At 41.2% G+C, this 15,525-nt stretch overlaps 1 protein-coding gene across 8 annotated transcripts in view; it reads left to right on the top strand.

Moving 5' to 3' along the window:
- Window positions 1-15,525, top strand: part of citb (citron rho-interacting serine/threonine kinase b) — a 49,796-nt gene that overhangs the window by 14,655 nt on the left and 19,616 nt on the right. For 5 of the 8 annotated variants that reach the window (XM_076890641.1, XM_012923564.5, XM_076890637.1 and 2 more), the window contains exons 9-23: window positions 1,141-1,266; window positions 2,987-3,082; window positions 3,309-3,425; window positions 3,615-3,724; window positions 3,956-4,130; window positions 4,959-5,156; window positions 5,264-5,317; window positions 7,924-8,121; window positions 12,767-12,960; window positions 13,653-13,788; window positions 13,877-13,981; window positions 14,236-14,376; window positions 14,662-14,781; window positions 14,972-15,203; window positions 15,343-15,501. In XM_076890641.1, coding sequence (XP_076746756.1) covers window positions 1,141-1,266; window positions 2,987-3,082; window positions 3,309-3,425; window positions 3,615-3,724; window positions 3,956-4,130; window positions 4,959-5,156; window positions 5,264-5,317; window positions 7,924-8,121; window positions 12,767-12,960; window positions 13,653-13,788; window positions 13,877-13,981; window positions 14,236-14,376; window positions 14,662-14,781; window positions 14,972-15,203; window positions 15,343-15,501 — 2,161 coding nt within the window. The remainder of the gene's footprint in view (window positions 1-1,140; window positions 1,267-2,986; window positions 3,083-3,308; window positions 3,426-3,614; window positions 3,725-3,955; window positions 4,131-4,958; window positions 5,157-5,263; window positions 5,318-7,923; window positions 8,122-12,766; window positions 12,961-13,652; window positions 13,789-13,876; window positions 13,982-14,235; window positions 14,377-14,661; window positions 14,782-14,971; window positions 15,204-15,342; window positions 15,502-15,525) is intronic. The other 3 variants (XM_012923566.4, XM_076890640.1, XM_012923568.5) reach the window with 1 other exon arrangement.

The following is a 15,525-nucleotide window of genomic DNA, read 5'->3' as shown; positions in this document are numbered from 1 at the left end:
TGTGCTAAAAGTCTTAAATAATCTGATAGAAGCACAAACCTGTTCTGTAATGAATCGTTGCTTGTCAGAGAGGTTTTGTTTTGGGATTTGATTATTTCCTGGTTGTCGGGATCTCCCCCCGCTGTCCAGTTCTTGTGAGTGACACCAGATTAAACTAGACAAAAATGTCTGAGCTCAACAAACATTTATTTTCTTTAGTTTAAGGTCTTCAGTCTGTATCCATTATGTAGCGACTGTGTGGTTTTGGACAGAAGGACATTTATTGTGATTGTTCCTGTGAAGCTAACCAGGCTGCCTATTACATTTTACTACATGATCACCGAGTGGCTGTTTCTGTATACAGTTTTATTCCAGGCCACATTCAGGTGACTGCCTTAACATTTTTTAAAGCAGCACATTCCTTTTTTAAGCCTTTTGTCCTGTTTTGACATAAAAATTTAAGGCTCTAAATCTGGATTGTTTGGACAAAATGATTAGTCCTTTAACAAAATTTTAATTCTAATTTAGATTTTATGAAGCAAATAAAAAATAAAACACTCCAGTATGCAGACAATCAGGCACCAGCAGCACATCTCTAGTTTTAGCATCATCTAAGTTTTAGTATCTTTCTGAGAGTACTAATCTGAATCTGAATGCACTGCTACGTCACACAACTGTCATGATAAATTAATGACATAAATTAAATGACATAAATATGCAGTCATATAGAAGCTCTGTTTGTAGGGTCTTTTTGTTATGACCGTATCTTAGTACTTCTGTAAACAGCATAACTTAGAATCAGAGAAAAGAGAATATGCAACAAGGTCAAATTTATACAGCTCCAAAGATCTCCTACACCTCCCAACATGAAAGGAAATGAGCTCTGTGGAACTTTAGTTGGGAGTAACTTGAAATAATGAGATATAAACACAGCAGAGATGCATCCCTAACAAGCCAACTGGGTGTGACCATTACAGTATGTCGCCAGTTCTTCCTTGAAGTGGAAATTTAAAGTTAATTGCTGTTCTTATAATTGTGTGTTATGTCTAGATAGCAAAAAAAGCACTGTTTTAGAGCATTAATTCTTTTGACTTGTGGATGAATTTGAAAAAATCATCGCTACGTTTTGTGCATAACTTTTGCTTGTTTTGTGTTATCCAGGATGGCAGGAAGACTCTTGAGAACCAGGTGAAGAGGCTCGAGATTGTTGAGCGCCGGGAGGCCAAACTGAAGGATGAAATCCAGAGCAAGGGCCAGCAGATTCAGCAGATGGCAGATAAGATTCTGGTAACCCACCTTTCATCTTTCAAGCAGAGCAAAATGAAGAAGGAGGTGTGAAATAAACAGAACTCATTGTCATCATTGCAAAAGAAATGCAAATTTACATCTAATATTTTTACATATGCAGTGCTCAGACACTCCACATTTTGTTTTTTAATTGCCTTACAGCTGTGATACAACCAGGCCAGCGCTTTGAATCCGTTTACATCACCAGACTGTGTGTGATCAGATCTCTCTCTAACTTTTCCAATAGTTTTGTTGCACCTGTTATGAGAAATTACTCCTTTATTTCCATTGTTTTCTGCATTATCAGCGTCTGAACTGTGTGCCTGAGATGAAAGTATTAAGCATATCCACTCAGAGCTGACAAAACCGTTTCAAACAGACAGTTTAGAGGACTGTGAATCCTGAGCTTTTGACTCACAACGATTATAGGGAAATTAATATGAGCAAGCACAAAATACATGCAGCCATCTGAAAAAAAAAAGGTTTTACAAGACTATTTGGTGTCCCGTGAAAAACTAAGAACACCTCGTACTATTCATATGAATTAACAGGGTGAGTGCATTTGCTGATAACCAAACGCATCATTAACATTAAGTGATGATCAGGAAGTGTGAGCACCTCCATAAAAGCAGTTTTTTGCCATGTTGCTGATCTGGATGATTCATGTGTTTATTGTCACAATGCCATAACAGTCCCCTGAGTGTGAATATTACGCAAATTCATATATTGTGCACTGCAGATTCACCTGAAATCAGACTGTGCAGTGCTCAGGAAAAAAACAAAACAAAAAGCTGACAGCACAATTTGAAAAAAGACTGATCACATAGGGAGTGTTGCAGCTGGAGAAACCACAAGACAGCTGAAACAATGTACTTTGGGCAGATGAGACCAAAGATGACGTTTGGCCATGATGCTCGACACCACGTTTGGCAAAAACCAAACACGGCATATCAGGACAAACACCGTATACCAGCTGTCGAGCACGGCGGTGAGCAGTGATGATTTGGGCTTGCTTTGCACTTACAATGCAGACCAAGAACTCTGTGTGCCAAATTATTCTAGATTTGAATGTGAGCCCATTTCTCTGAAGCTAGGTAAATGGTAACTGGACTGGCTTTTCTACTCTACCTGAGTGCTCAAAGTGCTTTAACTCATTCACCCATTCACACAAGCACTTAAATAGTTTCTGTCTTTCTAACTGACATTCACACGCCAGTGGATGCATTGGAGACCAACTTGAGGTTAGTATCTTCCCAAGGATATTGGAGATGCAGACGGAAGCAGCCATTGATCAATACACCAACCTTCCCATTAGTAGACGACCTGCTCCACCTCCTGAGCTACAGCCACCCGTTGACCAAAACTTGTTCATGTAACAGGACAATGACGCCAAACACATCAGCAAATTTCTAAGAGAGAGGCTGAAAAAAACAGTCAAGGTTTAGTAATCAACCAGAGCAGAGCTAAATAAACAATTGTTATAATTATATCTCAAAGCTCTCAAAACCTGCTGGTGAGCAGCAGGAACCATCGCTTATTGTGATTAGGTGTTAGTGATTTTGAAGTCCTTTGCACTGCCTCTAACAAATGTATGAGTTGTGTTTTGTGATGAAATGCTTTATGCATTACCTTTATGCCAGAAATGATGGCTACTTTAGTGTTTGCGAGCATGGCTGCTGATGTCAACATGAAGCAAGTGACCTATTTGTATTTTGTGTAGGAGCTGGAGGAGAATTTGCGAGAGACTCAAACCACAGCCCAGCGCCTGGAGACTCACCTGAAACAGAAAGAGAAGCTCTACGAAGACAAGATAAAGGTTCGATTTATAAATATGTACACACAATCATATACGCAGACCCATTGGTTTGATGTAAAACACCATGCAGAAATGTCCTGATAAACTTGCTGGAAGTGCTCTGTCTAGTGGTCGTGCCTTAGCCGGGGTGCTGGGAAGAGCAGCAGTATGTCATATTCAAATTCATATTTTACCCTGTTAAGTGATATCCCGGCTATGGGTCTGTGGGTTGCCTGGCATTGAGCAGGTGCTAGAGGCCCAGATGAAGGCGGACATGGCCGATAAGGAGATGCTGGAGTCCAGTCAGAGCAAATATGAGGAGGAGGTGCGGGAGAAGTGCAGCATCATCAGTGAACAGAAGGCGGTAAGAACTGACCAGCTTGGGAGCACTATTTCAGGCGTATTTTAATATTTATCACACTGACATAGATTCCATGTTTGGAATAATGATTGTATAATTAAAAAGCACAAAAATCACCCTTAATCCGATCCCAGGAAGACCAAACTAAATGTTTGTTAAGCGTATGTTATAGCTTACACATTTTCTTTTCAGACAATAAATGCAATGGACTCAAAGATGAACAGTCTGGAGCAGAGAATTGCTGAACTATCTGAGGCCAACAAACTAGCAGCTAACAGCAGTATCTATACCCAGAAAAACATGTAAGTACCCCAACACAAAGCATTGTTATTGTGCTCCATAATAACAATAAAATACAATAATAATACAATAGATACAAATACGCTTGTAAGCGTGTCCTTTTATTGTGTCAGGGCAGAGTGAAGCTGCAGCTTGTGCGCAATAATATCTGGAAGGTACTTAATTCTGACCTTGCCGTTGCTACATGGCCTTCTATTTAACCTTTTGCACATTTTGATGTTTTGTCTTGCCAGGAAAGCCCAAGAGGAGATGATCTCAGAGCTTCGCCAGCAGAAGTTCTACTTGGAGTCTCAGGCCGGGAAGCTGGAAGCTCAGAATGCCAAACTGGAAGAGCATCTAGAGAAAATGACTCAGCAAGAGCAAAGCAATAAGAGCCGCGTGCTGGAGCTGGAAACCAGGCTCCGAGAGGTGAGGAGACATTAGAACAGGTGCAGGATATCTCTGCTGATAGATGGTGGTGGATTTTCCAACTGTGTGACAACACTTTTCTTTGTATTTGCTCTGTTCCCTGTCTGTTTGTCACAGCACCATCCGCTTCATAGAGTCTTTTATTTATATGCTTTATTTTGTACATATGAAGTAATCTTAGTTAATAATATTATAGAGTATCTGCACAGATTTTTTTATCAAAGCATAAAAGGCATTTTTGAATATTAAATAGACGAAGCTGTGCAGTAAACCTCTTCCATCTGTGTTGATCTGGCTCCATGTAGTATAAACACACTTGCGTGGAACTGTGTCCCCGAGTGTATATTGAGGAAATAATTATAGTGTAGTATATATATCGTGACCTCTTGGGGAAGCAGGTGGTGCATATAAAATAGTTGTTTGATGGTAATATATGGACTAGAGCTGCTAAGTTGGACATTGAAAAGGTAGGGACCATTTGATGTGCAGTGCATATTATGATATATGGAGTTTGGGATCCAGTAGCATCATTTAGGATACGTCCAGATGAACAGAATCAACTTTTTGGGATTTAGGATACAGGATATTTTCTGTAGTACTCCATTTATCTCCATAGTAGCTTGTAATTTGAATTTCCCCGGGCCATAAAAGTCTCACTTGCTATTGTAAAGTCAGATGTTACAAAAAGTGAAGCCTAATAACTGAAGGCAGTCAGACATGTGTCAGGTGTAATGCTCTCACACCGAGGTGATGTCAGCATGTGTCTGACTGTGCTGGGGATGAATCGCCTCCTCCTCCTGATCCTGGTCTTTCTGTCTGCTTTTGTAGATTGGGCTGGAGCATGAGGAACAAAAGCTGGAGATTAAACGTCAGGTGACAGAGCTGACCCTTTCACTGCAAGAGCGTGAATCTCAGATCAGCAACCTGCAGGCAGCTCGCCATGCCCTGGAAAGCCAGCTGCAGCAGGCTAAGACCGAGCTGGAGGAGACCACTGCAGAGGCCGAGGAGGAGATAACTGTGCTCAGAGTAAGAGAAATGGAAAGGAAAAAAAGTAGCGAAGATGCTGTCTCATTGATGTTGTGTAATGTAGGCAGTAATATCTGTCCCTGCATCTCTCCTGTCATTCCTCCTAGGCACACAGAGATGAAATACAACGCAAATATGATGCCTTGAGAGACAGCTGCGCGGTAAGCTGCTCACACCCTTATTTTTGTCGTTCGCTCTTTACAGGAATAAACAGCTCTTCTGGCACCGAACACCAGCTGAATCATCGCACTAGAAGTAGCCTCGTTTCAGTCCATATGTGTTTTTGTCACTCTTGGATGAATTAAAATTTAAAATCATTTGACTCCGTGTCACTTTTAACACCTTCCCCGTTTCATCACGTTTGTCTACCTTGCTGGTGCTCTTTATGGAGATGTAAAGCTGACTGCATAAATGTGCATCCTTAAATATGAGCAGGTCTCCACCCTGTTTTCAAAACATTATGTTTCTGGTCAAAGTGAGAATTGTTATTCCAGACACAATTTTTACAGTAATATTAGACTAACTCTCAGAACTGTTTGTTGCTTTCATGGCACCATTGTGCGCATTAACACAGAAACTAAGTGAACCTCCACTAACCAAAGTTAGCCCTACTGAATCAGAAAATAATGCCCTCTATTCGGTGATCATTGCTATTTGGGAGCTCCAAATTTTTTTAGATTTATTTGCTTTACGTTGTTATGAATGAACATTTCCTGGTAACTCTTTGGTTTACTAACACAGGATCTTGTGACATGTGACTAACCTTGCGAAATTATGTTGTCATTTTTCAGGTATTTAGGTGCCGTCAAGTTTATGTAGCTTGAATAAATACCAAAACCGTCACAGTCTTCCTTTATCCCATTGCCCTACTTTTGAGATCCTCCCACTCACAAACTGTTCAGAAAGCGACAACCATAGATTTAGCTGGCCAGTAGTCAGGCAAGCACAGCCAAATTCAGCAACAAGCAGAGCTTGAAATGCCACTCTATTTTTTGCCCTGCTGACTTGCAGTGTTGGTTTAACCATTAGTCTGTGGAGCATTTTGGAGGAGAACAGGATATCTGGACAACTGTGAGCCAAAGTGTCATTTAATTTAGTGAGGTCTCCCGGAAATTATTAATGCATTATGGTGTGCGTTTTGTATTATGAGAGCATTGTGGCGACTAGTCACCGGATGTGGGAGCTCATGATGTTTTCACTGCTTTATGATCTTTTTAAAAAATCTGTATTCATTGAGGTTCATAGCATATCTTCACTTTTTTAACATTGTAGTTAATCAATTGTATATTATAGGATTATAGCTGAAGCCATCATGGGTGTGTTAGACTGCTGTGGGCAATGTTTAAAACTGATAAAGACTGCAAATTCATTGGATGTAGTTATATACAGTGGGGCAAAAAAGTATTTAGTCAGCCACCGATTGTGTAAGTTCCCCCACCTAAAATGATGACAGAGGTCAGTAATTTGCACCAGAGGTACACTTCAACTGTGAGAGACAGAATGTGAAAAAAAAAATCCATGAATCCACATGGTAGGATTTGTAAAGAATTTATTCGTAAATCAGGGTGGAAAATAAGTATTTGGTCAATAACAAAAATACAACTCAATACTTTGTAACATAACCTTTGTTGGCAATAACAGAGGTCAAACATTTACTATAGGTCTTTACCAGGTTTGCACACACAGTAGCTGGTATTTTGGCCCATTCCTCCATGCAGATCTTCTCGAGAGCAGTGATGTTTTGGGGCTGTCGCCGAGCAACACGGACTTTCAACTCCCGCCACAGAATTTCCATATCAGCGTTGCATTTACACTCTATAGCATTCACACTGCTCACTGAAAGAAAGATCCTCCTCTGTGTTTTGTAGCAGAGGTAAACAGTAAATGATATGTTAATTTTAATCAGTGAAAGTGTGTGACAGCCACAGATTTCACAAACAGCACTGAGCAGTTTGTATTCAGCAGCGTTGAGGATGCAGATCTAGATGTGATTTACCTTAGCTGTTTAAGTTGCTCTATAGATTTGGTTGACAGATGATTGGAATAAATTGCCAGATCACCGCTGCACTCATTCCACTGTTGACTTCTAGCCTTGCCTTAAGAATTTAGTCGCTGCTGTCAGTCCCCTGCCGAAAGGGAGCAGAAGCACTGAGTCAGTACAGAACAGGCAGCTAATTTATGTACTTAAAAGCTTTGCCTCTTCCCCCCTGCCACCTTGAAATTCTGTGTGGTCCCCTTGTTCCCACAAGAGCTGAGAATAAGGGGCTTTTAACAGACAGCCTCGTATAACCCTCATCTCTTTACAGTGTGCACTGTAGTCATGGCTGATTAAAGGAACAGACCGATGCTGATGAAATGATTATTCTCATTCTGAATGCTACTTGGGTTGAAACAGCAGCATAGAAAAATGATTACTGCATTACATCACTAACCCAGATATCTGCATCATGTAATCATGCAGCAGTAGAGTTGAGATTGTGTGGGGCGTTAGGTCAGCTGTTATTGTGGAGGAGCAACGATCTGAGCATTATATGCACAACAGCACCAAAACTTTTTCTTATGTGCGAATTGTAAAATTAACATTTTTATTACTTTTCTCGAACATCCAGGAATTCTGCTTTTACAGTGTAGGTACACACTGCCTTTGGAGCAACAAAAACGCTGTGTAAAGTGTCACATTACAGGGGTACATTTTAGTTGCAGATGGATACTGTGTATGTATTCAGCCATTTAAATGTGAAATATGAATGTTCCCTTTACTCTGTAGGTGATCACAGACCTGGAGGAGCAGCTGACAACATTGACTCAGGAGAATGCAGAGCTTAACCGTCAGAACTTCTACCTGTCCAAGCAGCTGGATGAAGCCTCTGATGAGAGAGAAGATCGACTGCAGCTCAGCCAGGATGTGGACAGGCTGCGTCGGGAGGTGGCTGACCGTGAAATGCACCTTAACAACCAGAAACAGGTGCTGACTTCTGATGCTGGTGTACAGTCCTAAAATGCAGATGGGTTTGTGAACCCTGAATAAAAACAGAAACTTAGTTACCAGAAAGCACACTGAACCTCTACTATTAGCCCAGAGAGATGTTTTAATCAGATTCAAGAGGCTTGTTGAATCTCTTGTTAGGGTTTCAGGTGTAAAATCTGAATAAAAATGCAACGATTTGCAATTCTCATAAACACATATGAGAAAATTTTACATTTTAAGAAAAATAATCACTCATTATGAATTTGATAGCAGAATGCATATGTAAACACTGGGTCAGGAGGCATGTTTATCACTGTGTGGCATTCCCTCTTCTTTTAACATTAGCCTGTAAATCACTGCGAGCAGCTGCTGGACTTTTGAATGAGGAAACTCATCCAACTGTTGTGTGATGTAGGATCCTTTGCTCAGCGGTCCTGGGCCTACTTTGTTGTGTTGTTTGTTTCTTGAGCCCCAAATCTTTTCAAGCCTGTATTCAGCTTTTAGCACTGATGGTGCCTTTCCAGATGTCCAAAGACATAGGCAGTGATGCCCCCCATAATAAGCTGAATGGTCCCTCTCCTCTTAAATCTAGTTGATGTGGCGTCCATATTTTCCAAAAAGAATTTAAAAGTTGGGTTTGTCTCACCACAGAACAGCTTTTCACTTTGCCTCAGTCTATTTTAAATGAGCTTTGGACCAGAAAGGAGAACATTTGTGGAAGTGTTTCAGAATCATGTCTTTTTTTAATGGTAAATGGACTCATTCTTATATAGCACTTTTCTACTCAATCTGAGCACTTCCATAAGGAAGCTTCCTATCTAACGTTCACATACATTTATATTCTGATGGACGCATCTGAGAGCAACATGGGGTTAGTATATTGCCCAAGGATATGTGCCAGACGCACGATCTGATATCCTCGTGTTGGTGTTCTTCCCACATCATCATAATAAATGTTGTTCCAGGTTCAACATTGCAAGTGACCAATCACATTGTTGTGACATCATACGTTTGTGACTTCGGAAAAAAACGCATTAAACAAAAAATCTACTTAACTTGCGAGAAACCGCCTCCGTCCGCCGATCCAGCAATTTGAATTCTTTGCACTTCATACTGTTCTTTAATAAACGGTAAGCATTATACATATTGTCCTTGCAACATTGGAATTTCATAAATGAATGAATCGCTTAGCTTGCAAAAGTATGACGTCAAACAATGTGATTGGTCACTTGCAGTGTTGAACCTGGAACAACATTTATTATGATGATGTGGGAACAACACCAACACGACGATATCACCAACCTTCTGTTTGGTAGGTGATCTGCTCTACTCCCCGAGCTACAGCCTCCCCTAATGCTGTTTCTTGTGAGGGCCCAGAGATCGCAGGCATCCAATATTAACTTTTGGCCTTGTCCCTTGTCCTCAGAGGTTTCTTCATATTCTAAGAATCTTTTGATGATATTATGTGCTGCAGATTATTCAGGAGAAATTGTTGCATAGCTTTTTGCAGATTGATGTCTCTAAGATGATCTTTTCGTACCCAGTTTTGTTTTGACCTGTTGCTAATTAACCTAAATACTTGCAAAATGTTTAATTTTAGTACCACTCGCATTTTTTCCAATGTTTTATTGCCCCCATCTCAACTTTGAAATAGCTGTTTCCATCAAATTCAAAATGAGCTATGATCTTTCATGAACTAGCAATACATCTCAGTTAAAACATTTGATATATTTTCTGTGTTCTGTTGTGAATGAAATCACAGTATGCTGTTTTCATTTACATTTTACACAGACTGGATTTTCCTTTGGTGCTGGCAAAATTGTTATATGCAGGAACAATCCAGCTGGTATTTTTTATTACTTACCAGCAGATTTATTAGCTTCTGACACTGAATTTCCTGCTCAAAAGAAAAAGTTAGGCAGGTTCAAATCAAATAACTGTTTACTAAGCTCAGGTCAGTAACAGGAAGTCTGTCAGAGAAGGCGTGAGCATCAGATGAAGAGCAGCAAGCAAAACTACATGTACAGACAGGAACACTGTATTAAGCACAGGGAACACTACACAACAATAACATGACAACCAGATGTGAAATAAAAATAGATTTTACTGCAAAGCAAGAGCACGAATCAGATAAGCGAGAAAGAAAAACACAAGCAAAACTCAGATAAAGTGTGAAGTCTGCATTCATTCTCGATATCATTTTGCACGGGCGGCCAGTCATTCAGCAAATAAACACATAAAGAGTTGACATCTGAACCCAGCATTTAGAGTCACAGTGCTTACCACTCCGCCAACATGCCACCGCTTTTGTGTGGCAGTTGTTTCTGCATGAAAGTTGAAGTCTGTGAGAAAACATCATTTTCTGTTTTCTAAAACACTTGTATTCCTTCCTCTTATTCAAGTTTCTTCACCCTGCCCACTTCCCACTCACAGTCAGACAGGAGCTTTTCACTTACGCTCACATTATTTGATATCTCCACAACACCTGTGACAGGTGACCTAGACATCTCTCCCAGCTCCGAGAGTGCCAAGTGTAAATCAGGCAGCCGAAACACTGGAATAATTTTATTATTGTTATGCGTCGTATTCTCAACGCAGTGAGAATGAGAGATGGAGAGAAAGAGAGGGAGAGAGGAGGCTGTGTGATGGTGTGTTGCCCCTGTGGGAGGATTTGTGTGTGGGTGTCCAGTAGCGCTCTCAGTCCTGCTGGTTGTGTAACCACCGATGGAAGTCATAGACGAGGGATGGGGTGGTATGTGGGAGGGATGTGTCATTCCCATCACTCCCAGGTCGTGTCAGCTGTGGAAGCATTGGACTTCAGAGGGCCGTGGTGTTGCTGCAGCACCGGCAGAGGCTATATTTGTCTCCCCATGCTTTGTCTAAAGGAGTCTGTTGTAAGACATTAAACATGGAGCTTTGTGTAGGCCTGGTGAAAAATATATGAAAACATTCCGAGGCATGAAAATAACTCCAGGTTCAAATAGTCATTTACATGGAACGTTAGTTGTCAGACTTCATGTATATTATTTAAACAGTTTGTGAGCCCCTGGCTCTAGCATTGTGGTTTCTTTTTAACAGATTGTGACTGACAATGCCATGAAAACATTTTTACTTTTTGACTTCTTAGTTTTTTGCATATTTGTTACACCTACATTTTTCAGATCATCAAACAGTTTTTGATACCCAGTGCCCGATGGGTGACGTGATACCCACGTTTGTGAATATGATAACTCAAGAACAAGGCAAATTACGATTTTCCAATTGATACCGTTGGTGCACCTACACCTGTTTAAGATCGCCCTAAATGATGTCAATCTGATTAACCCTCTCAGGCTCAAATTAAACTTTTTGTTGCTAATGCACAACCAAGTCCTGCAGTGGTACTTCTGAGTAAAAAAAAAACACATAAAATATGTATGTGGGGTAATCAGGTTGTTAGTTTTTAACTGTTGCAAATCGGCAACGCCTGCCTCGAGAGGGTTAATGTCTGGACTTTGATTAGGCCAATCTAAAGCCTTCATTTAGTTTTGGGTTTTGAGTCATTCAGTAGGTGGACTTGCTGGTGTGCTTCGGATCATTGTCCTGCTATGTGAACCAAGTGTGCTTGAGGTTCAGAGCGTGAACTGATGGCCATTCATTCTCCATAAGACTTTTATGGTAGAGAGCAGCATTCATGCTTCTGCTCTTTACTGTAATTGAATACAGACCTGGATGGAGTATTTAATTACAACCGTACAGGTCCTAAAGCAGCAAAACAGCCCCAGACTATCACGCTACCACCACCAGGGGGTAGTGTAGGAGTGATGTTCTGTGAAATGCTCTGTTATTTTTATGCCAGAGTCAAACCTTCCTAAAAACATCAACTTTTGTCTCATAAGTCCAAAGGTTTTAGAGATCATCACATGTTTTTGGCAAATGTGAGACGAGCGTTTGTGTCCTGTTTGGTCAGAAGTGGTTTTCTCTGTGGAACGCTCCCATGCATACTTTGCTGAACCTTAACTGAAGCGAGTGAGACCTGCTGTTCTTTAGCTATGGTGTTTGGATCTTTTGTGACCTCCTGGATGAGAATCGCTCTCACAGTGGTTCACTGGAGTCCTAAAGCATTAGAAAGGCTTCGTAAACCTTTCTAAGCTGACAGATTTCAGTTACTTTGTTTGACTTTAAGTGATTTCTTGATTCAACAGCTCTGGCAGTAATCAGACCTGGGTGGGGCCAGTGAAATTGAATGCAGCTGTCCAACAGATGTGATTAGTCACAGTTAATTCATGATTTAACAGGGAGGGGCAATTACTTTCTCCAGGTAGGATTGGATAGCTTTTTTTCCCCATAGTAAATAAAGCATTCTTACTAGAGTTGCTTTCCCACAGTCCTACAGGTTAAACAATTTTTATTTATCTTAAACTGAGTCTTGGTGCATCCACTCTGTTAATTTATTAATTCTTAAACAAGCCATTTTGACTCTTGTCAACTTTCTTGTGATTGGCAGCCTCTTGTAAACAGAAGGGTTGAACAGTGGGTGGGCGTGGCTTCTGGTTTCGAAAAAACAGAACTGTGTGCCTGGGCTGAACATTTTAAAGATGTGCCCTCTTGACGACCTCAAACAGATCAAAAACAGTCTGAAACATTCTCATCTGTTCACCAGAATCTTGAGACTCTGAAGACCACGTGTACCATGCTGGAGGAACAGGTCATGGAGCTGGAGACTATGAATGATGAACTGCTGGAGAAGGAGAGACAGTGGGATGCCTGGAGGGCAACACTGGAGGAGGAGAAGAACCAGGCTGAGCGGAGGACCAGAGAGATCCAGAGACTCTTAGACACTGAAAAACAGAATAGGTGACCACCACAAGATGTATCACTGTAACTGTGGGTGTTAACTAATGAATCCTAAATAGCCAAAATGTTTTCCTCAATGTTCTGTTTCTATTTTGCTTGTAATTTTCTTGCTACTATGAAAACAGTCTACAGCACATTAACTTATATTCAGTGCACCTATAGTTGCCTCAAAGAAACGTTAGTATATTTATTTCTGCACATTGCAATAGTCCAGTTATGTAATCTTGCCACAAGACCTTTAAGGAGGCTTATGAGTTTCTTATTTCATCAGCAGAGAAAACTATTTTTGCTCTAAATGTTTCTCTTGCTATCAGTGTTGGATAAAGCTCCCTTCGCCTACACGCACTGGATTCGACAGGCTTTGCCGTATTGTCTAGGGTCTGTCAAAGCAGGAATTCTAGGTAAAATATGAAATGATTTTCTGAGTTGCCTGGAACAGTGGAAAGTGAAGAAAATTAGGTAAACTTTAAAGCATTCAAAAACTGAAATTACATTTTTAGTGGTGTGTTTTCCTCTATCCAGAACCACGCGACTTTACCCCAAACAAACCAATGAGTGAAACAGCAATATGAACATTACGAAATACTTTAGTCAGTTTGTTTCAAAGAGCCTGTAAACACATAATAGATGAACTTGAAGAGCACGCACTCGAAGGCTGAAAAATAACTGGCACTAACTTTTCTCCGATCTAGGCTCCGTGCAGAGCAGCGCAGCACCGAGTCTCGGCAGGCTGTGGAACAGGCAGTTAAAGAGCACAAAGCTGAGATCCTGGCCCTGCAGCAGGCCCTCAAAGACCAGAAACTCAAAGCCGAGAGCCTTGCAGACACTGTACGCATTTTCACACTCCTGAATAACATCTGTTAAGTTTTGTGTAGTTAGCAGATGTCGCGGCAAACTCTTCCTTTTCATTCCTCAGCTGAACGATCTGGAGAAGAAGCATGCCATGCTGGAGATGAACGCCCGCAGTTTGCAGCAAAAACTGGAGAGTGAGAGAGAGCTGAAGCAGAGGCTGCTGGAAGAGGCACAGTGTTTCATTATTTTCACAGAGCCACTGATCTGATCATTTTATTACACTTTTATTACAGACATATGGTCAAAACCGGAAAATAAATCGGTTCTATTTTTCAGAAATTCTTAGCAGTAATAATAATAAACCTTTCTGTATGAAACCACGCTGAAAGGTATAGCAATCAGTAAAAGCAATCAGTTGTAAGAAGTGTGTGTGGCTTAGTAAAGACATTCAGAGGGTGATGTAAAGGTGCTTTACCTCCACAGCAAGAGAAGCTGCAACAGCAGATGGATGCCCAGAAGACCCACATATTTCGTCTGACCCAGGGGCTGCAGGACGCTTTGGACCAGACTGACCTGTTGAAAACTGAAAGGACTGACCTGGAATACCAGCTGGAGAACATCCAGGTGCTGCTACACACATACATGCACACGCCTACTAAAGACAAATGAAAAAAACCCACACATGTAGGAACCATGTGAGTTTTAAATCACTGCAGGTACATGTACGTTGCTGGACTGTGTCATTTTCAGTCTTGTTTCTCCCCCACTGTTCTGAGCCACACGTATGTGCACACACACTATTTGTTTTACAGCACACAACTCCCTCCCCTACTTTCTGTCTCTGTCAACCTCTCTGTATGAAATGAAGTACTTGAGAAGAAATTCATGGCAGTAGTGATGTTCACTTAGCTCCACCTGCAGGCTGTATACTCTCATGAGAAGGTGAAAATGGAGGGAACCATTACCCAGCAGACTAAGCTCATAGACTTCCTCCAGTCCCAGGCACACGGTGGCTCCAAGAAGAAAAAGGTCAGATGGGATTAAATATCTCTCTCTCTCTCTCTACATATATAGATATAGATATAGATATAGATATATATAGATATACAGATATATATATAGATATACAATAATTTCTTATCTTTCTATTTCTTTTTGTTCATTTATGGGCTCATTTCTTGTGTTTCTCCCTGTTTGTGTTTGCTTGTGTGTGTCTCAGGGTCTCTTTGGACGTCGTCGGGAGGACCTGTTGGCCGCCATGGCTGCTCAGGCTCAGACTCAGGGTCAGACTCAGACTCAAGGCCAGGCTTCCCCTGTGCCTGCCATCCAGCCGGTGCCTCTGCAGTACAGCGACATGAAGGCAGCTCTAGACAAAGAACGTTCTCGTTGCACAGAGTTAGAAGATGCTCTGCAGAAAATGAGAGCAGAACTGCGAGCACTGAGAGAAGAAGGTGAGACTGCCCTGCACCAATCTGTGGACTCCAATTTACACTCTGTTGTTCATTTATAATCATCAGTAGAAACTTGAACTAAGAATTTTTTTAAATTTTACTCAAAACAAAATACTCAAAGTCAGTCTTTCCAACCCAGCTCTGCAGTATAAGGACCACGGAAGTTCTACAAACCCAGCCACAGCTCGGCAACAGATAATTATGTCTGCCATGGTGAAGTCTCCTGAGCACCAGCAGGGCCCCACCAGCCTTGCACCCTCCAACTCTGGACGGAGGAAGGACACTCCCACACCTGAGGGTAAGGGAAGGGTGATTTTCATAG

Source organism: Maylandia zebra, linkage group LG12 (assembly GCF_041146795.1).
Source record: "Maylandia zebra isolate NMK-2024a linkage group LG12, Mzebra_GT3a, whole genome shotgun sequence".
Lineage (NCBI taxonomy): Eukaryota > Metazoa > Chordata > Actinopteri > Cichliformes > Cichlidae > Maylandia > Maylandia zebra.
Note: the sequence above shows the minus strand (reverse complement) of the source record. Positions and strands in the feature narration are given on the sequence as shown.